The sequence below is a fragment of the Coregonus clupeaformis genome, chromosome 7, assembly GCF_020615455.1.
Source record: "Coregonus clupeaformis isolate EN_2021a chromosome 7, ASM2061545v1, whole genome shotgun sequence".
Classification (NCBI taxonomy): domain Eukaryota; kingdom Metazoa; phylum Chordata; class Actinopteri; order Salmoniformes; family Salmonidae; genus Coregonus; species Coregonus clupeaformis.
In genome coordinates, this window is record NC_059198.1 from 64,317,090 (window position 1) to 64,332,537 (window position 15,448).

General features: G+C 45.9%; 1 protein-coding gene across 1 annotated transcript; it reads right to left on the minus strand.

Annotated features, from left to right (window-relative positions):
• Positions 1-301: 301 nt before the first annotated feature.
• On the minus strand, positions 302-11,645 carry rsad1 (radical S-adenosyl methionine domain containing 1). Its single transcript, XM_041882124.2, has 10 exons — positions 11,220-11,645; positions 10,644-10,777; positions 9,729-9,933; positions 8,607-8,829; positions 8,110-8,252; positions 7,665-7,728; positions 7,357-7,504; positions 2,942-2,996; positions 2,421-2,524; positions 302-1,160 (listed from the first exon to the last, which is right to left on the minus strand). Exons 1-10 carry the CDS (start codon positions 11,361-11,363, stop codon positions 947-949), a joined length of 1,434 nt encoding a protein of 477 aa, XP_041738058.1. The 5' UTR covers positions 11,364-11,645; the 3' UTR covers positions 302-946.
• Between the last annotated feature and the right edge of the window lie 3,803 nt (positions 11,646-15,448).

Consider the following 15,448-nt stretch of genomic DNA (forward strand, 5'->3'; position numbering starts at 1 on the left):
TGGAGAGACGGAGACATGGAGAGACGGAGACATGGAGAGACGGAGACATGGAGAGACGGAGATATGGAGAGACGGAAACATGGAGAGACGGAGACATGGAGAGACAGAGACATGGAGAGACAGAGACATGGAGAGACGGAGACATGGAGAGACAGAGACATGGAGAGACAGAGACATGGAGAGACGGAGACATGGAGAGACAGAGACATGGAGAGACAGAGACATGGAGAGACGGAGACATGGAGAGACAGAGACATGGAGAGACGGAGACATGGAGAGACGGAGACATGGAGATACGGAGACATGGAGAGACGGAGATATGGAGAGACAGAGACGGAGACATGGAGAGACGGAGACATGGAGAGACGGCAACCCACACTACATAGACACAGCTGATATTGTGTGCATTCCAAATGGCATCCTTTTCCCTATGTTGTGGTACTGTCTTCAGGCTTCAACAATACGCTCCAGTCTACAGTGTTGTGGTGCTGTCTTCAGGCTTCAACAATACGCTCCAGTCTACAGTGTTGTGGTGCTGTCTTCAGGCTTCAACAATACGCTCCAGTCTACAGTGTTGTGGTGCTGTCTCCAGGCTTCAACAATACGCTCCAGTCTACAGTGTTGTGGTGCTGTCTCCAGGCTTCAACAATACGCTCCAGTCTACAGTGTTGTGGTGCTGTCTCCAGGCTTCAACAATACACTCCAGTCTACAGTGTTGTGGTGCTGTCTCCAGGCTTCAACAATACACTCCAGTCTACAGTGTTGTGGTGCTGTCTCCAGGCTTCAACAATACGCTCCAGTCTACAGTGTTGTGGTGCTGTCTCCAGGCTTCAACAATACGCTCCAGTCTCATAGTGGCTTCCAGGTAACTCTCCAGGATCTCTCTCTCTCCCCCCTCTCTGTCAGCCAGGCTTGGAGACTCTCCGTCCTCCATCTCTCTGGTCTCCTACGCTGGACACCCTGGCCTGCTGCTGGAGCCCCTGGGTGATGTGGGTCTCCAGACACCCTGGCCTGCTGCTGGAGCCCCTGGGTGATGTGGGCCTCCAGACACCCTGGCCTGCTGCTGGAGCCCCTGGGTGATGTGGGCCTCCAGCTCCAGTAGCAGGGTGGGTAACATGCTGTCCATTAAGGCCAGACCCTGCCACGAGCACCGCAGACCCCTACACAGAAGACAAAAAGGGGTTGTCAGTGTTTCCCAAACTCTGTCCTGGGGACCCCAAGGGGTGCACGTTTTGGTTTGTGCCCTAGCACTACACAGCTGATTCAAATAATCAAAGCTTGATGATGAGTTGGTCATTTGAATCAGCTGTATAGTGGGGGGGGAAACCCTGTGTTACTTAGAGACTCAAACAGACATGGAGATACAACCACTGGGTCCCACTTTAAACAGACCACAAGTTATCATTCTTAATGAAGCCCTCAAACTCTTTGTGAATGCTCTATAAAAAAGGCTTTATGAATTGTAGTTTGTTTAAAGTGGGACCAACTATTGTATACTTCCCAATAAACTGAAGAGAGAATTTTCTGAGCTCCTTCAATAATATAATAAAAAGTAAATACAGTGAGGGAAAAAAGTATTTGATCCCTCTGCAAAACATGACTTAGTACTTGGTGGCAAAACCCTTGTTGGCGATCACAGAGGTCAGACGTTTCTTGTAGTTGGCCACAAGGTTTGCACACATCTCAGGAGGGATTTTGTTCCACTCCTCTTTGCAGATCTTCTCAAAGTCATTAAGGTTTCGAGGCTTTTTGAGGTGTCTTTTATACAGGTATCAAACTGAGATTAGGAGCACTCCTAATCTCAGCTCGTTACCTGTATAACAGACACCTGGGAGCCAGAAATCTTTCTGATTGAGAGGGGTCAAATACTTATTTCCCTCATTAAAATGCAAATCAATTTATAACATTTTTGACATGCGTTTTTCTGGATTTTTTGTTGTTGTTATTCTGTCTCTCACTGTTCAAATAAACCTACCATTAAAAGTTATAGACTGATCATGTCTTTGTCAGTGGGCAAACATACAAAATCAGCAGGGGATCAAATACTTTTTCCCCTCACTGTATGACAGAACAGGATAAACAGGTTACCATTGGTTACCTGTCATCCAGGATTAGAAGGCCTGTCTGTTGAAGGTATGTGTTACCTGTCATCCAGGATTAGAAGGCCTATCTGTTGAAGGTCTGTGTTACCTGTCATCCAGGATTAGAAGGCCAGTCTGTTGAAGGTCTGGGTTACCTGTCATCCAGGATTAGAAGGCCTGTCTGTTGAAGGTCTGGGTTACCTGTCATCCAGGATTAGAAGGCCTGTCTGTTGAAAGTCTGGGTTACCTGTCATCCAGGATTAGAAGGCCTGTCTGTTGAAGGTCTGGGTTACCTGTCATCCAGGATTAGAAGGCCTGTCTGTTGAAAGTCTGGGTTACCTGTCATCCAGGATTAGAAGGCCTGTCTGTTGAAGGTCTTGTACTTCAGAGGATGAGCTGAGAATCTGGTGTAGATCTGCCCTGGGACTGAACAACTGCCAATGCTGCCGCAGAAATACCATGAATCAGAAACATAAACCCAGATGTAGACAGAAAGAAAGGTGAATCAGAATAGTGGTGTGCAACATACTGAACACAACGTACGGTTAGAACATGTTTTTGTCCATTGATGATGGACCCTATTGACACAAACAATGAATCTAGAAACAATTGAAACATCCTCTTGTTATAGCATCTACTGTGTGTATATACTGTTTAGTATGTGGACAGACTATGTAAACATAATCTGACCAAATGATGTGAGACTTTTGTTCTGGGATAACCAGGATTACCTGGTGAGTGATGCTGTCAATGTTCTGGGTTAACCAAGATTACCTGGTGAGTGATGCCGTCAATGTTCTGGGTTAACCAAGATTACCTGGTGAGTGATGCCGTCAATGTTCTGGGTTAACCAAGATTACCTGGTGAGTGATGCCGTCAATCAAACGCAGTCCCATGACCAACACTTCCTCCAATCTGCAATCAGAATAATAAAGTGAACAAGTTGCTACAGTATATCTGCCATGCTGTGAGTAAGGAAGCCTTGTCCAAGCCAGAATGGCCCATAGGGCAGGATTTCCTGTTTCTGTAGCGTGAGCGCTTGATGTACAAATCCCATGCTATGAGTGAGTCTGGAGTATTGTTGGAAGTATGCTATTAACGTGCAGCACCGTATGAACTCTGCAGGTGAACAGTTTTATTGAAAGTAGACCATTAACGTGCAGCACCGTATGAACTCTGCAGGTGAACAGTCTGAAGCAGACAGTAGATCAGCTGACTCACAGTCAACCAGTATGTTCATACCGTCTATTGGCTGATATGGGACTTACAGCGTTATTTTATTTTATTTTATTTCACCTTTATTTAACCAGGTAAGCCAGTTGAGAACAAGTTCTCATTTACAACTGCGACCTGGCCAAGATAAAGCAAAGCAGTGCGATAAAAACAACAACACAGAGTTACATATGGGGTAAAACAAAACATAAAGTCAAAAATACAACAGAAAGATATATATACAGTGTGTGCAAATGTAGCAAGTTATGGAGGTAAGGCAATAAATAGGCTATAGTGCAAAATAATTACAATTAGTATTAACACTGGAATGATAGATGTGCAAGAGATGATGTGCAAATAGAGATACTGGGGTACAAATGAGCAAAATAAATAACAATATAGGGATGAGGTAGTTGGGCGGGCTAATTTCAGATGGGCTGTGTACAGGTGCAGTGATCGGTAAGGTGCTATGACAACTGATGCTTAAAGTTAGTGAGGGAGATAAGAGTCTCCAGCTTCAGAGATTTTTGCAATTTGTTCCAGTCATTGGCAGCAGAGAACTGGAAGGAATGGCGGCCAAAGGAGGTGTTGGCTTTGGGGATGACCAGTGAGATATACCTGCTGGAGCGCATACTACGGGTGGGTGTTGCTATGGTGACCAATGAGCTAAGATAAGGCGGGGATTTGCCTAGCAGTGATTTATAGATGGCCTGGAGCCAGTGGGTTTGCCAACGAATATGTAGTGAGGACCAGCCAACAATAGCGTACAGGTCACAGTGGTGGGTAGTATATGGGGCTTTGTTTTTTTATTTATTTGCTGAGTAGAGTGTTGGAGGCTATTTTGTAAATGACATCGCCGAAGTCAAGGATTGGTAGGATAGTCAGTTTTACGAGGGCATGTTTGGCAGCATGAGTGAAGGAGGCTTTGTTGCGAAATAGGAAACCGATTCTAGATTTAACTTTGGATTGGAAATTCTTAATGTGAGTCTGGAAGGAGAGTTTACAGTCTAACCAGACACCTAGGTATTTGTAGTTGTCCACATACTCTAGGTCAGACCCGTCGAGAGTAGTGATTCTAGTCGGGTGGGCGGGTGCAAGCAGCGTTCGGTTGAAGAGCATGCATTTAGTTTTACTAGTGTTTAAGAGCAGTTGGAGGCTACTGAAGGAGTGTTGTATGGCATTGAAGCTCGTTTGGAGGTTTGTTAACACAGTGTCCAATGAAGGGCCAGATGTATACAAAATGGTGTCGTCTGCGTAGAGGTGGATCTGAGAGTCACCAGCAGCAAGAGCGACATCATTGATATACACAGAGAAAAGAGTCGGCCCAAGAATTGAACCCTGTGGCACCCCCATAGAGACTGCCATAGGTCCAGACAACAGGCCCTCCGATTTGACACATTGAACTCTATCTGAGAAGTAGTTGGTGAACCAGGCGAGGCAGTCATTTGAGAAACCAAGGCTATTTAGTCTGCCAATAAGAATGCGGTGGTTGACAGAGTCGAAAGCCTTGGCCAGGTCGATGAAGACGGCTGCACAGTACTGTCTATTATCGATCGCGGTTATAATATCGTTTAGGACCTTGAGCGTGGCTGAAGTGCACCCATGACCAGCTCGGAAACCGGATTGCATAGCGGAGAAGGTACGGTGGGATTCGAAATGGTCGGTGATCTGTTTGTTAACTTGGCTTTCAAAAACTTTCGAAAGGCAGGGCAGGATGGATATGGGTCTGTAACAGTTTGGATCTAGAGTGTCACCCCCTTTGAAGAGGGGGATGACCGCGGCAGCTTTCCAGTCTCTGGGGATCTCAGACGTTACGAAAGAGGTTGAACAGGCTAGTAATAGGGGTTGCAACAATTTCGGCGGCTAGTTTTAGAAAGAAAGGGTCCAGATTGTCTAGCCCAGATGATTTGTAGGGGTCCAGATTTTGCAGCTCTTTCAGAACATCAGCTTTCTGGATTTGTCTGAAGGAGAAGCGGGGGGGGGGCATGGGCAAGTTGCAGCGGAGGGTGCAGAGCTGGTGGCCGGGGTAGTGGTAGCCAGGTGGAAAGCATGGCCAGCCGTAGCAAAATGCTTGTTGAAATTCTCGATTATTGTAGATTTATCGGTGGTGATAGTGTTTCCTAGCCTCAGTGCAGTGGGCAACTGGGAGGAAGTGCTCTTATTCTCCATGGACTTTACAGTGTCCCAAAACTTTTTGGAGTTAGTACTACAGGATGCAAATTTCTGTTTGAAAAAGTTAGCCTTTGCTTTCCTAACTGCTTGTGTATATTGGTTCCTAACTTCCCTGAAAAGTTGCATATCGCGGGGGCTATTTGATGCTAATGCAGTACGCCACAGGATGTTTTTGTGCTGGTCAAGGGCAGTCAAGTCTGAGGAGAACCAGGGGCTATATCTGTTCTTAGTTCTGAATTTGTTGAATGGGGCATGCTTATTTAAGATTGAGAGGAAAGCACTTTTAAAGAACAACCAGGCATCCTCTACTGACGGAATGAGATCTATATCCATCCAGGATACCTGGGCCAGGTCAATTAGGAAGGCCTGCTCGCTGAAGTGTTTTTGGGAGCGTTTGACAGTGATGAGGGGTGGTCGTTTGACCGCGTACCCATTACGGACGCAGGCAATAAGGCAGTGATCGCTCAGATCCTGGTTGAAGACAGTGGAGGTGTATTTAGAGGGTAAGTTAGTCAGGATGATATCTATGAGGGTACCCATGTTTATGGATTTAGGGTTGTACCTGGTAGGTTCGTTGATAATTTGTGTGAGATTGAGGGCATCTAGTTTAGATTGTAGGATGGCCGGGGTGTTAAGCATTTCCCAATTTAGGTCACCAAGCAGTACGAACTCTGAGGATAGATGGGGGGCAATCAATTCACATATGGTGTCCAGGGCACAGCTGGGGCTGAGGGGGTCTGTAGCAAGCGGCAACAGTGAGAGATTTATTTCTGTAAAGGTGGATTTTTAGAAGTAGAAGCTCAAACTGTTTGGGCACAGACCTGGATAGTATGATAGAGCTCTGCAGGCTATCTCTACAGTAGATTGCAACTCCACCCCCTTTGGCAGTTCTATCTAGACGGAAAATGTTATAGTTGGGGATGGAAATTTCAGAATTTTTGGTGGCCTTCCTAAGCCAGGATTCAGACACTGCTAGAACATCAGGGTTGGCGGAGTGTGCTAACACAGTGAATAACTCAAACTTAGGAAGGAGGCTTCTGATATTTACGTGCAGAAAACCAAGGCTTTTACGGTTACAGAAGTCAACAAATGAAAGCTCCTGGGGAGTAGGAGTGATACTGGGGGCTGCAGGGCCTGGGTTAGCCTCTACATCACCAGAGGAACAGAGGAGTACTAGAATAAGGATACGACTAAAGGCTTTAAGAACTGGTCTTCTAGTGCATTGGGTACGTAGAATAAAGGGGGCAGTTCTCCGGGCATTGTAGAAAAGATTCAGGGCATTATGTACAGAAAAGGATATGGAAGGATATGAGTACAGTTAAGGTAAACCTAAGCGTTGGGTAACAATGAAAGAGATAGCATCACTGGAGGCACCGATTGAGCCGGTCTCGGCGTGTATGGGGGGTGGAACAAAGGAACTATTTGAGGCAGTTTGAGAGGGACTTGGGGTTCTACAGTGAAATTGTATAATAAGAACTAACCCAAACAGCAATAGGCAAGGCATATTGACATGGGAGAGAGGCATAAAGCAATCACAGGTGTTATTAGAGAGAGCTAAGACAACAACTGGTAATAGCGATAAAGTTTGGGCTGAGGCTAAACAGGACAGGGTACAGTGTAAAGGAACAGTCCAGCAGGCATCATGAAATGTGATAGTTTGTTATTCCTTATTTCCTGTGACGAGAACCTTATCGCGATTACGTGGCACAACACAATTTTCTGATTGTACAGACAGACCACTTAGAAGTAAAATCAAAGGTGAAAATAGTTATTTTACCCACTCATAGAACATCGATTATTAGTTTCATTCTGGAGTGGATTATCCCTTTAACGAGCAGCACGGTGTGAACTCTGCAGGTGAACAGCCTGAAGCGGAAAGTAGTTGACTCACAGTCCCAGGTGGGTGAGGGGTATCCTGCGTCGAGTCCCGTGACCCCTCTGCTGCACCTCTCTCACCCAGACATCAGGCTCCAGAGTCTGGGTACGGGCCTCTCGACATACACCCCCCTCTCCATGGGGGACGAAGCGACCATGGGCTCCTGGCAGACAGAAGAGTCCCACTTCAAATAAACAACCACTTATAAAGGCTTTATAGAGCATTCATAAAGGTGTTATACAGCATTCATAAAGTTGTTATAGAGCATTCATAAAGGTCTTATAGAGCATTCATAAAGCATTCATAAAGCACTATTAACTCACCAGGGCCCACTCCAAGGTACTGACTGGCCTTCCAGTAGCTCATATTGTGTTTGCTGATGGCACCCTTCAAAACAAACATAAAATACACAAGGTATATTACAGATGTGTCCCAACTGTAGCAGGTAATATTAATATTCAATAGTTACGACAACCAATACAGCACAGAGAATAGCCTGGTGTTTCTACTGCAGGGTTTTCTCCTAAAGGTGTTTCTACTGCAGGGTTTTCTCCTAAAGGTGTTTCTACTGCAGGGTTTTCTCCTAAAGGTGTTTCTACTGCAGGGTTTTCTCCTAAAGGTGTTTCTACTGCAGGGTTTTCTCCTAAAGGTGTTTCTACTGCAGGGTTTTCTACAGCAAGGTTTTCTGTTAAAGGTATTTCTACTAATGGCACAGTAGTAGGACAGACACAAGGACTCACACACACAGAGAGAGAGAGTAGAACTTACATTTCTTGCAAAGTTGGACACCTCATACTGCAGATAGCCTCTATTCTGAAGAATCCTCCTGGCAGATTCATACATGACAGCTGTGATGTCATCACTGGGCACGCTCAGTTGGCCTTTCTGAACCTGGCTGAAGAGCTGTGTGCCTGCAGTTGACATGTTTACATTGGAGTCATTTAGCAGCAGAAGCTCTTATCCAGAGTGACTTACAGTCAGTGCATATATTCATTTGGATACCTATTAGCTGTTACAATCACAACAGCTACTAATTCAACTACGGTAAGTAAAAACAACCACATATCACAGTCACTGCAAGTAAAAACCTTCTTCAGAATATCTGCAGGTTCAGTCTGCTGGGGGCAGTGTAGTGGTATAGTTCCTGCTACTTCCTCTCATGTATCCTCTCCTCCATCTCCCCATCTCATGTTCTGATCTGTACATTAAACTTCTAAATACTCACGCACAAAAAAAACAATCAGTGTTTGTAAGAAAAGACATGCCTCTCTCCAGGGTCAGCTGGTACAGGGAGACGTGGTCATCACACACCGACAGCAGCTCATCCAATTCCAACTCCCAGGATGCAACGCTCTGACCAGGACGTCCGAACATGACGTCGACCGACACCCTGCCCGGGCAGAGCCTCCGAGCCTCCGCTATGGTCTGTAAAGCATGCTGAGTGTTATGGTCTCTCCCCAGAACCTTCAGGTCGTCGTCCCGGAGAGACTGTTGGTTGAAAAGAAGCAGACATATGAGAGACATGTTAGAACAGTGTTTCCCAAAGCTCTCCTTCAGCTCCCCAGTTCCACATATGAAAAGGACACTTGGTTCTCAGAACAAAGCTAGTGATCAGTAACTGACTGTTCAGAACAAAGCTAGTGATCAGTGACTGACTGTTCAGAACAAAGCTAGTGATCACTGACTGACTGTTCAGAACAAAGCTAGTGATCAGTGACTGACTGTTCAGAACAAAGCTAGTGATCAGTGACTGACTGACTGTTCAGAACAAAGCTAGTGATCAGTGACTGACTGACTTCAGAACAAAGCTAGTGATCAGTGACTGACTGTTCAGAACAAAGCTAGTGATCACTGACTGACTGTTCAGAACAAAGCTAGTGATCACTGACTGACTGTTCAGAACAAAGCTAGTGATCAGTAACTGACTGTTCAGAACAAAGCTAGTGATCAGTGACTGACTGTTCAGAACAAAGCCAGTGATCAGTGACTGACTCTTCAGAACAAAGCTAGTGATCAGTGACTGACTGTTCAGAACAAAGCTAGTGATCAGTGACTGACTGTGTTGCTTCATTCTAAAGGCTGCATCACACTCTTGTCCTCCTGGCCTTCTCCTCTCCTTTTCCTCTCCTTCTTTCCTTCTCCTTCTCCTCCTCTCCTTCTCCTCCTCTCCTTCTCCTCTCCTTCTCTCTCCTTCTCCTCTTTCCAACATTAACAATGTTTTCTATTCTTTCAGTTTCCGTAGCAGAAAAGGTTTTATGGGATAGGGTTGCTAGCCTCCGCCTGACCATTCCCATTATGTACAGTAGAAGGATGTAATTCAACACTTCTGAGAATGCTTTCAGGAAATCTACTATGTGCAACTGACTGAATACCGGCCTTAATTGCACCTGCACTCCGATGGAAAAACGGTTGACGCCAGCATGGAGGAAGTTCTCCAACTTAGAGCTTCCTATGGGGGTGGGGTTGACCTCCAGAGTGACCTCCGCCTCCTCTGATAGGCCAGCGTGCCTGGCAACCGTCTCCAGGACCGCAGCAATGGCGGCGGGGTGGGCCAGGCTGGGAGTCCCGCCTCCAAAAAACACGGAGGTGATACTGAAGACGAGAGAGAGAAGAGAGACAGGGAGAGAGAGACAGGGAGAGAGAGAGAGACGGAGAGAGAGAGAGAGAGAGAGAGAAGAGAGAGACAGGGAGGAAGAGAGGAAGAGAGAGACAGGGAGGGAGGAAGAGAGAGACAGGGAGGGAGGGGGAGAGAGACAGGGAGGGAGGGGGAGAGAGACAGGGAGGGAGGGAGAGAGAGAGAGACAGGGAGGGAGGGAGAGAGAGACAGGGAGGGAGGGAGAGAGAGAGAGACAGAGAGCGAGGGAGAGAGACGGAGGGAGGGGGAGAGAGACAGGGAGAGTGGGGGAGAGAGACAGGGAGGGAGGGGGAGAGAGACAGGGAGGGAGGGGGAGAGAGAGGACAGGGAGAGAGAGAGGACAGGGAGAGAGAGAGGACAGGGAGAGAGAGAGGACAGAGAGAGAGAGAGAGAGAGAGAGAGAGAGAGAGAGAGAGAGAGAGAGAGATGTTAAAATAGAAGGAAGAAAAATGCTAAGACTCTTGACTTGGAGTTGAATTCCAGGAGGTGGAGGAGCAGCCTGAGTGAGTCTGAAATTGCACCCTATTCCCTATATAGTCAGCCTCAGGCACTCTGGAAATAGTGCACTGTATAGGGAATAGGGTGCCATTTCAGATGCACCCATGGAGACACTAAAGCTAAAGGCGATGGCACACAGAGGAGGGTTGAATTTAGACGGTAAACCTACCGGGACACCTGGCTGAGCTTTAGTAAGGTCTCGGTCTCCCGCTGGAGACACTCCAACATGACGTCCTGGTTGTCAGAGCGAGGGATGTACTTGTTGAAGTTACAGTAGGAGCATCTCTTCAGACAGTAGGGCCACTATGAACAGGAGAGGGTCAGGGTCAGGATCAGGGTTAGGGTTAGGGACAGGGTCAGGGTTGCAATTGTTGAAGTTACAGTAGACAGAGGAGGCTGGGGGGAGGAGCTATAGGAGGACAGGCTCATTGTAATGGCTGGAATGGAATCAAATGGAACTGTGTCAAACATGTTGTTCCCATGTGTTTGGCACCATTCCATTGATTCCATTCCAGCCATTATAATGAGCCCGTCCTCCTATAGCACCTCCCACCAGCCTCCTCTGCAGTAGGCGTATCTCCCCAGACAGTATGGCCACTGTGGGGTGGATGACACAAATGAGTTTGACTGACAAAGTGTTGGTTGAAATCGGCTCTCATTCATTCATTGCCTTTTGAGAGAAGGATAGATACCAGAAAGAAAGAGAGATAGAGAGATGCTCATTGAGTAGTCTACCAATACTCACGTGCACATAGAGTGAAGCCTCCGTTGAGAATGGTGGAGAGGAGAACCCGGCTAACTTGGAAACTGCACCACTCACTTCACTACTGAAACACCGACCCAAGCAGACCGTAGGCCCGCGGGCTGCTGTTAGAAATGCTTTCAGCATCCTTTCACTCAATATGTGAGCGAATGTCAGACAATCATTTCAAGTTGTTGCACTACAGCGTAATACAGTAGTACAGCGTAAATTGGTTGCCCTTGAACTGTAACACCTACCACATGCAAGTCAAACTAACCGGTTATTTTGGTAACACCATATCGATTTATCTATCCGTGTTTTACCGCGGGCATAATCATGACATGACACAATGTAGCTAAAACGTTACTGTCCATAGACCGTGTAGTAGCAGAAGCAATAGCATGCGATCAACTTACTACCGCAACACACATCTAGAAACAGGAAGACAACAAACCGATTTCCGTTATGTGTAATACCTACTACGACCAGACGGTGGTGCTGTTTCGTTTGATTTAAATTAGCCACTGAGCCGTACAGGCAGAATGATTGGTCATCCTGCCGTTAGTGTAACTGTATATAGAGACACGTGACCACTGAGCGCCATAATACAGCAGACTAATCTCATCTCTAACCATATGGTGGATCGGGAGATGTCAGATGTCTCCAAGCAATAGGTTTGAAATGTAAGCGAAATAGAGCTGTAGCAGAAGTTGTTACTATTTAGATGATGTGGACCTCTTCACATGGACCAAACATGAAGTTTGGAATCAAAGAAGACAAGTGCTACATGGCAGTAGACAAACGGAAATGGAAACATCTATTTCTATGGAAACAAATGGAAACATCTATTTCTATGGAAACAAATGGAAACATCTATTTCTATGGAAACAAATGGAAACATCTATTTCAATGGAAACAAATGGAAACATCTATTTCTATGGAAACAAAGGGAAACTTCTGTTTCTATTTCACGTACTTTTGGAACACACTTTTATTTTTTTTATTTTTTTATTTCACCTTTATTTAACCAGGTAAGCCAGTTGAGAACAAGTTCTCATTTACAACTGCGGCCTGGCCAAGATAAAGCAGTGCGATAAAAACAACAACACAGAGTTACATATGGGGTAAAACAAAACAAAGTCAAAAATACAACAGAAATAAATATATATACAGTGTGTGCAAATGTAGCAAGTTATGGAGGTAAGGCAATAAATAGGCTATAGTGCAAAATAATTACAATTAGTATTAACACTGGAATGATAGATGTGCAAGAGATGATGTGCAAATAGAGATACTGGGGTACAAATGAGCAAAATAAATAACAATATAGGGATGAGGTAGTTGGGCGGGCTAATTTCAGATGGGTTGTGTACAGGTGCAGTGATCGGTAAGGTGCTCTGACAACTGATGCTTAAAGTTAGTGAGCGAGATAAGTGTCTCCAGCTTCAGAGATTTTTGCAATTTGTTCCAGTCATTGGCAGCAGAGAACTGGAAGGAATGGCGGCCAAAGGAGGTGTTGGCTTTGGGGATGACCAGTGAGATATACCTGCTGGAGCGCATACTACGGGTGGGTGTTGCTATGGTGACCAATGAGCTAAGATAAGGCGGGGATTTGCCTAGCAGTGATTTATAGATGGCCTGGAGCCAGTGGGTTTGGCGACGAATATGTAGTGAGGACCAGCCAACAAGAGCGTACAGGTCACAGTGGTGGGTAGTATATGGGGCTTTGGAGACAAAACGGATGGCACTGTGATAGACTACATCCAATTTGCTGAGTAGAGTGTTGGAGGCTATTTTGTAAATGACATCGCCAAAGTCAAGGATCGGTAGGATAGTCAGTTTTACAAGGGCATGTTTGGCAGCATGAGTGAAGGAGGCTTTGTTGCGAAATAGGAAACCGATTCTAGATTTAACTTTGGATTGGAGATTCTTAATGTGAGTCTGGAAGGAGAGTTTACAGTCTAACCAGACACCTAGGTATTTGTAGTTGTCCACATACTCTAGGTCAGACCCGTCGAGAGTAGTGATTCTAGTCGGGTGGGCGGGTGCAAGCAGCGTTCGGTTGAAGAGCATGCATTTAGTTTTACTAGTGTTTAAGAGCAGTTGGAGGCTACTGAAGGAGTGTTGTATGGCATTGAAGCTCGTTTGGAGGTTTGTTAACACAGTGTCCAATGAAGGGCCAGATGTATACAAAATGGTGTCGTCTGCGTAGAGGTGGATCTGAGAGTCACCAGCAGCAAGAGCGATGTCATTGATATACACAGAGAAAAGTGTCGGCCCAAGAATTGAACCCTGTGGCACCCCCATAGAGACTGCCATAGGACCAGACAACAGGCCCTCCGATTTGACACATTGAACTCTATCAGAGAAGTAGTTGGTGAACCAGGCGAGGCAGTCATTTGAGAAACCAAGGCTATTTAGTCTGCCAATAAGAATGCGGTGGTTGACAGAGTCGAAAGCCTTGGCCATGTCAATAAAACGGCTGCACAGTACTGTCTATTATCGATCGCGGTTATAATATCGTTTAGGACCTTGAGCGTGGCTGAAGTGCACCCATGACCAGCTCGGAAACCGGATTGCATAGCGGAGAAGGTACGGTGGGATTCGAAATGGTCGGTGATCTGTTTGTTAACTTGGCTTTCAAAAACTTTTGAAAGGCAGGGCAGGATGGATATGGGTCTGTAACAGTTTGGATCTAGAGTGTCACCCCCTTTGAAGAGGGGGATGACCGCGGCAGCTTTCCAATCTCTGGGGATCTCAGACGTTACGAAAGAGAGGTTGAACAGGCTAGTAGTAGGGGTTGCGATAATTTCGGCGGCTAGTTTTAGAAAGAAAGGGTCCAGATTGTCTAGCCCAGATGATTTGTAGGGGTCCAGATTTTGCAGCTCTTTCAGAACATCAGCTGTCTGGATTTGTGTGAAGGAGAAGCGGGGGGGGCATGGGCAAGTTGCAGCGGAGGGTGCAGAGCTGGTGGCCGGTGTAGTGGTAGCCAGGTGAAAAGCATGGCCAGCCGTAGCAAAATGCTTGTTGAAATTCTCGATTATTGTAGATTTATCGGTGGTGATAGTGTTTCCTAGCCTCAGTGCAGTGGGCAGCTGGGAGGAAGTGCTCTTATTTTCCATGGACTTTACAGTGTCCCAAAACTTTTTGGAGTTAGTGCTACAGGATGCACATTTCTGTTTGAAAAAGTTAGCCTTTGCTTTCCTAACTGCTTGTATATATTGGTTCCTAACTTCCCTGAAAAGTTGCATATCGCGGAGGCTACACTAAAGGCACTGTTCCACATTCTTGATAGGATCAGATAGGTCTGTCTATCAAATCAAATCAAATCAAATTGTATTGGCCACATGCGCCGAACACAACAGGTGTAGACATTACAGTGAAATGTTTACTTACAGCCCTTAACCAACAATGCATTTATTTTTAAATAAAAAAGTTAAATAAAACAACAACAAAAAAGTGTTGAGAAAAAAAGAGCAGAAGTCAAATAAAATAACAGTAGGGAGGCTATATATACAGGGGGGTACCGGTGCAGAATCAATGTGCGGGGCACCGGCTAGTTGAGGTAGTTGAGGTAATAGAGATTGACCTATCATTTATTACCCTGTTCTTCTCACAGGATCAAACATAGCTCTGCATCCCAAATGACACCCTATTCCCAATCAAGTGTACTACTTTTGATCAGGGCCCATTGGGAGCCATTTAGGACAATGGACCCTGGTCAAAAGTAGTGCACTATATAGGGAATAAGATGCTATGTGGGACTTGGCCATGGGCTACAGTACATAATGAGCTATTGATCTGTCGCTCCTGATGTACAACTGTCTGCTGTTCTGTTCACTGGCCTGTTCTGTTAGTCTGGATAACCTGCCTAAATGACTACCGCCTCGTAGCACTCACATCAGTAGCCATGAAGTGCTTTGAAAGGCTGGTCATGGCTCACATCAACACCATCACCCCGGAAACCTTAGACCCACTCCAATTTGTATACCGCCCCAACAGATCCACAGATGACGCAATCTTCATCGCACTCCACACTGCCCTTTCCCACCTGGACAAAAGGAACACCTATGTGAGAATGCTGTTAATTGACTACAGTTCAGCGTTCAACACCAAAGTGCCCTCAAAGCTCATCACTAAGCTAAGGATCCTGGGACTAAACACCTCCCTCTGCAACTGGATCCTGGACTTCCTGACGGGCTGCCACCCAGGTGGTAAGGGTAGGTAACAAC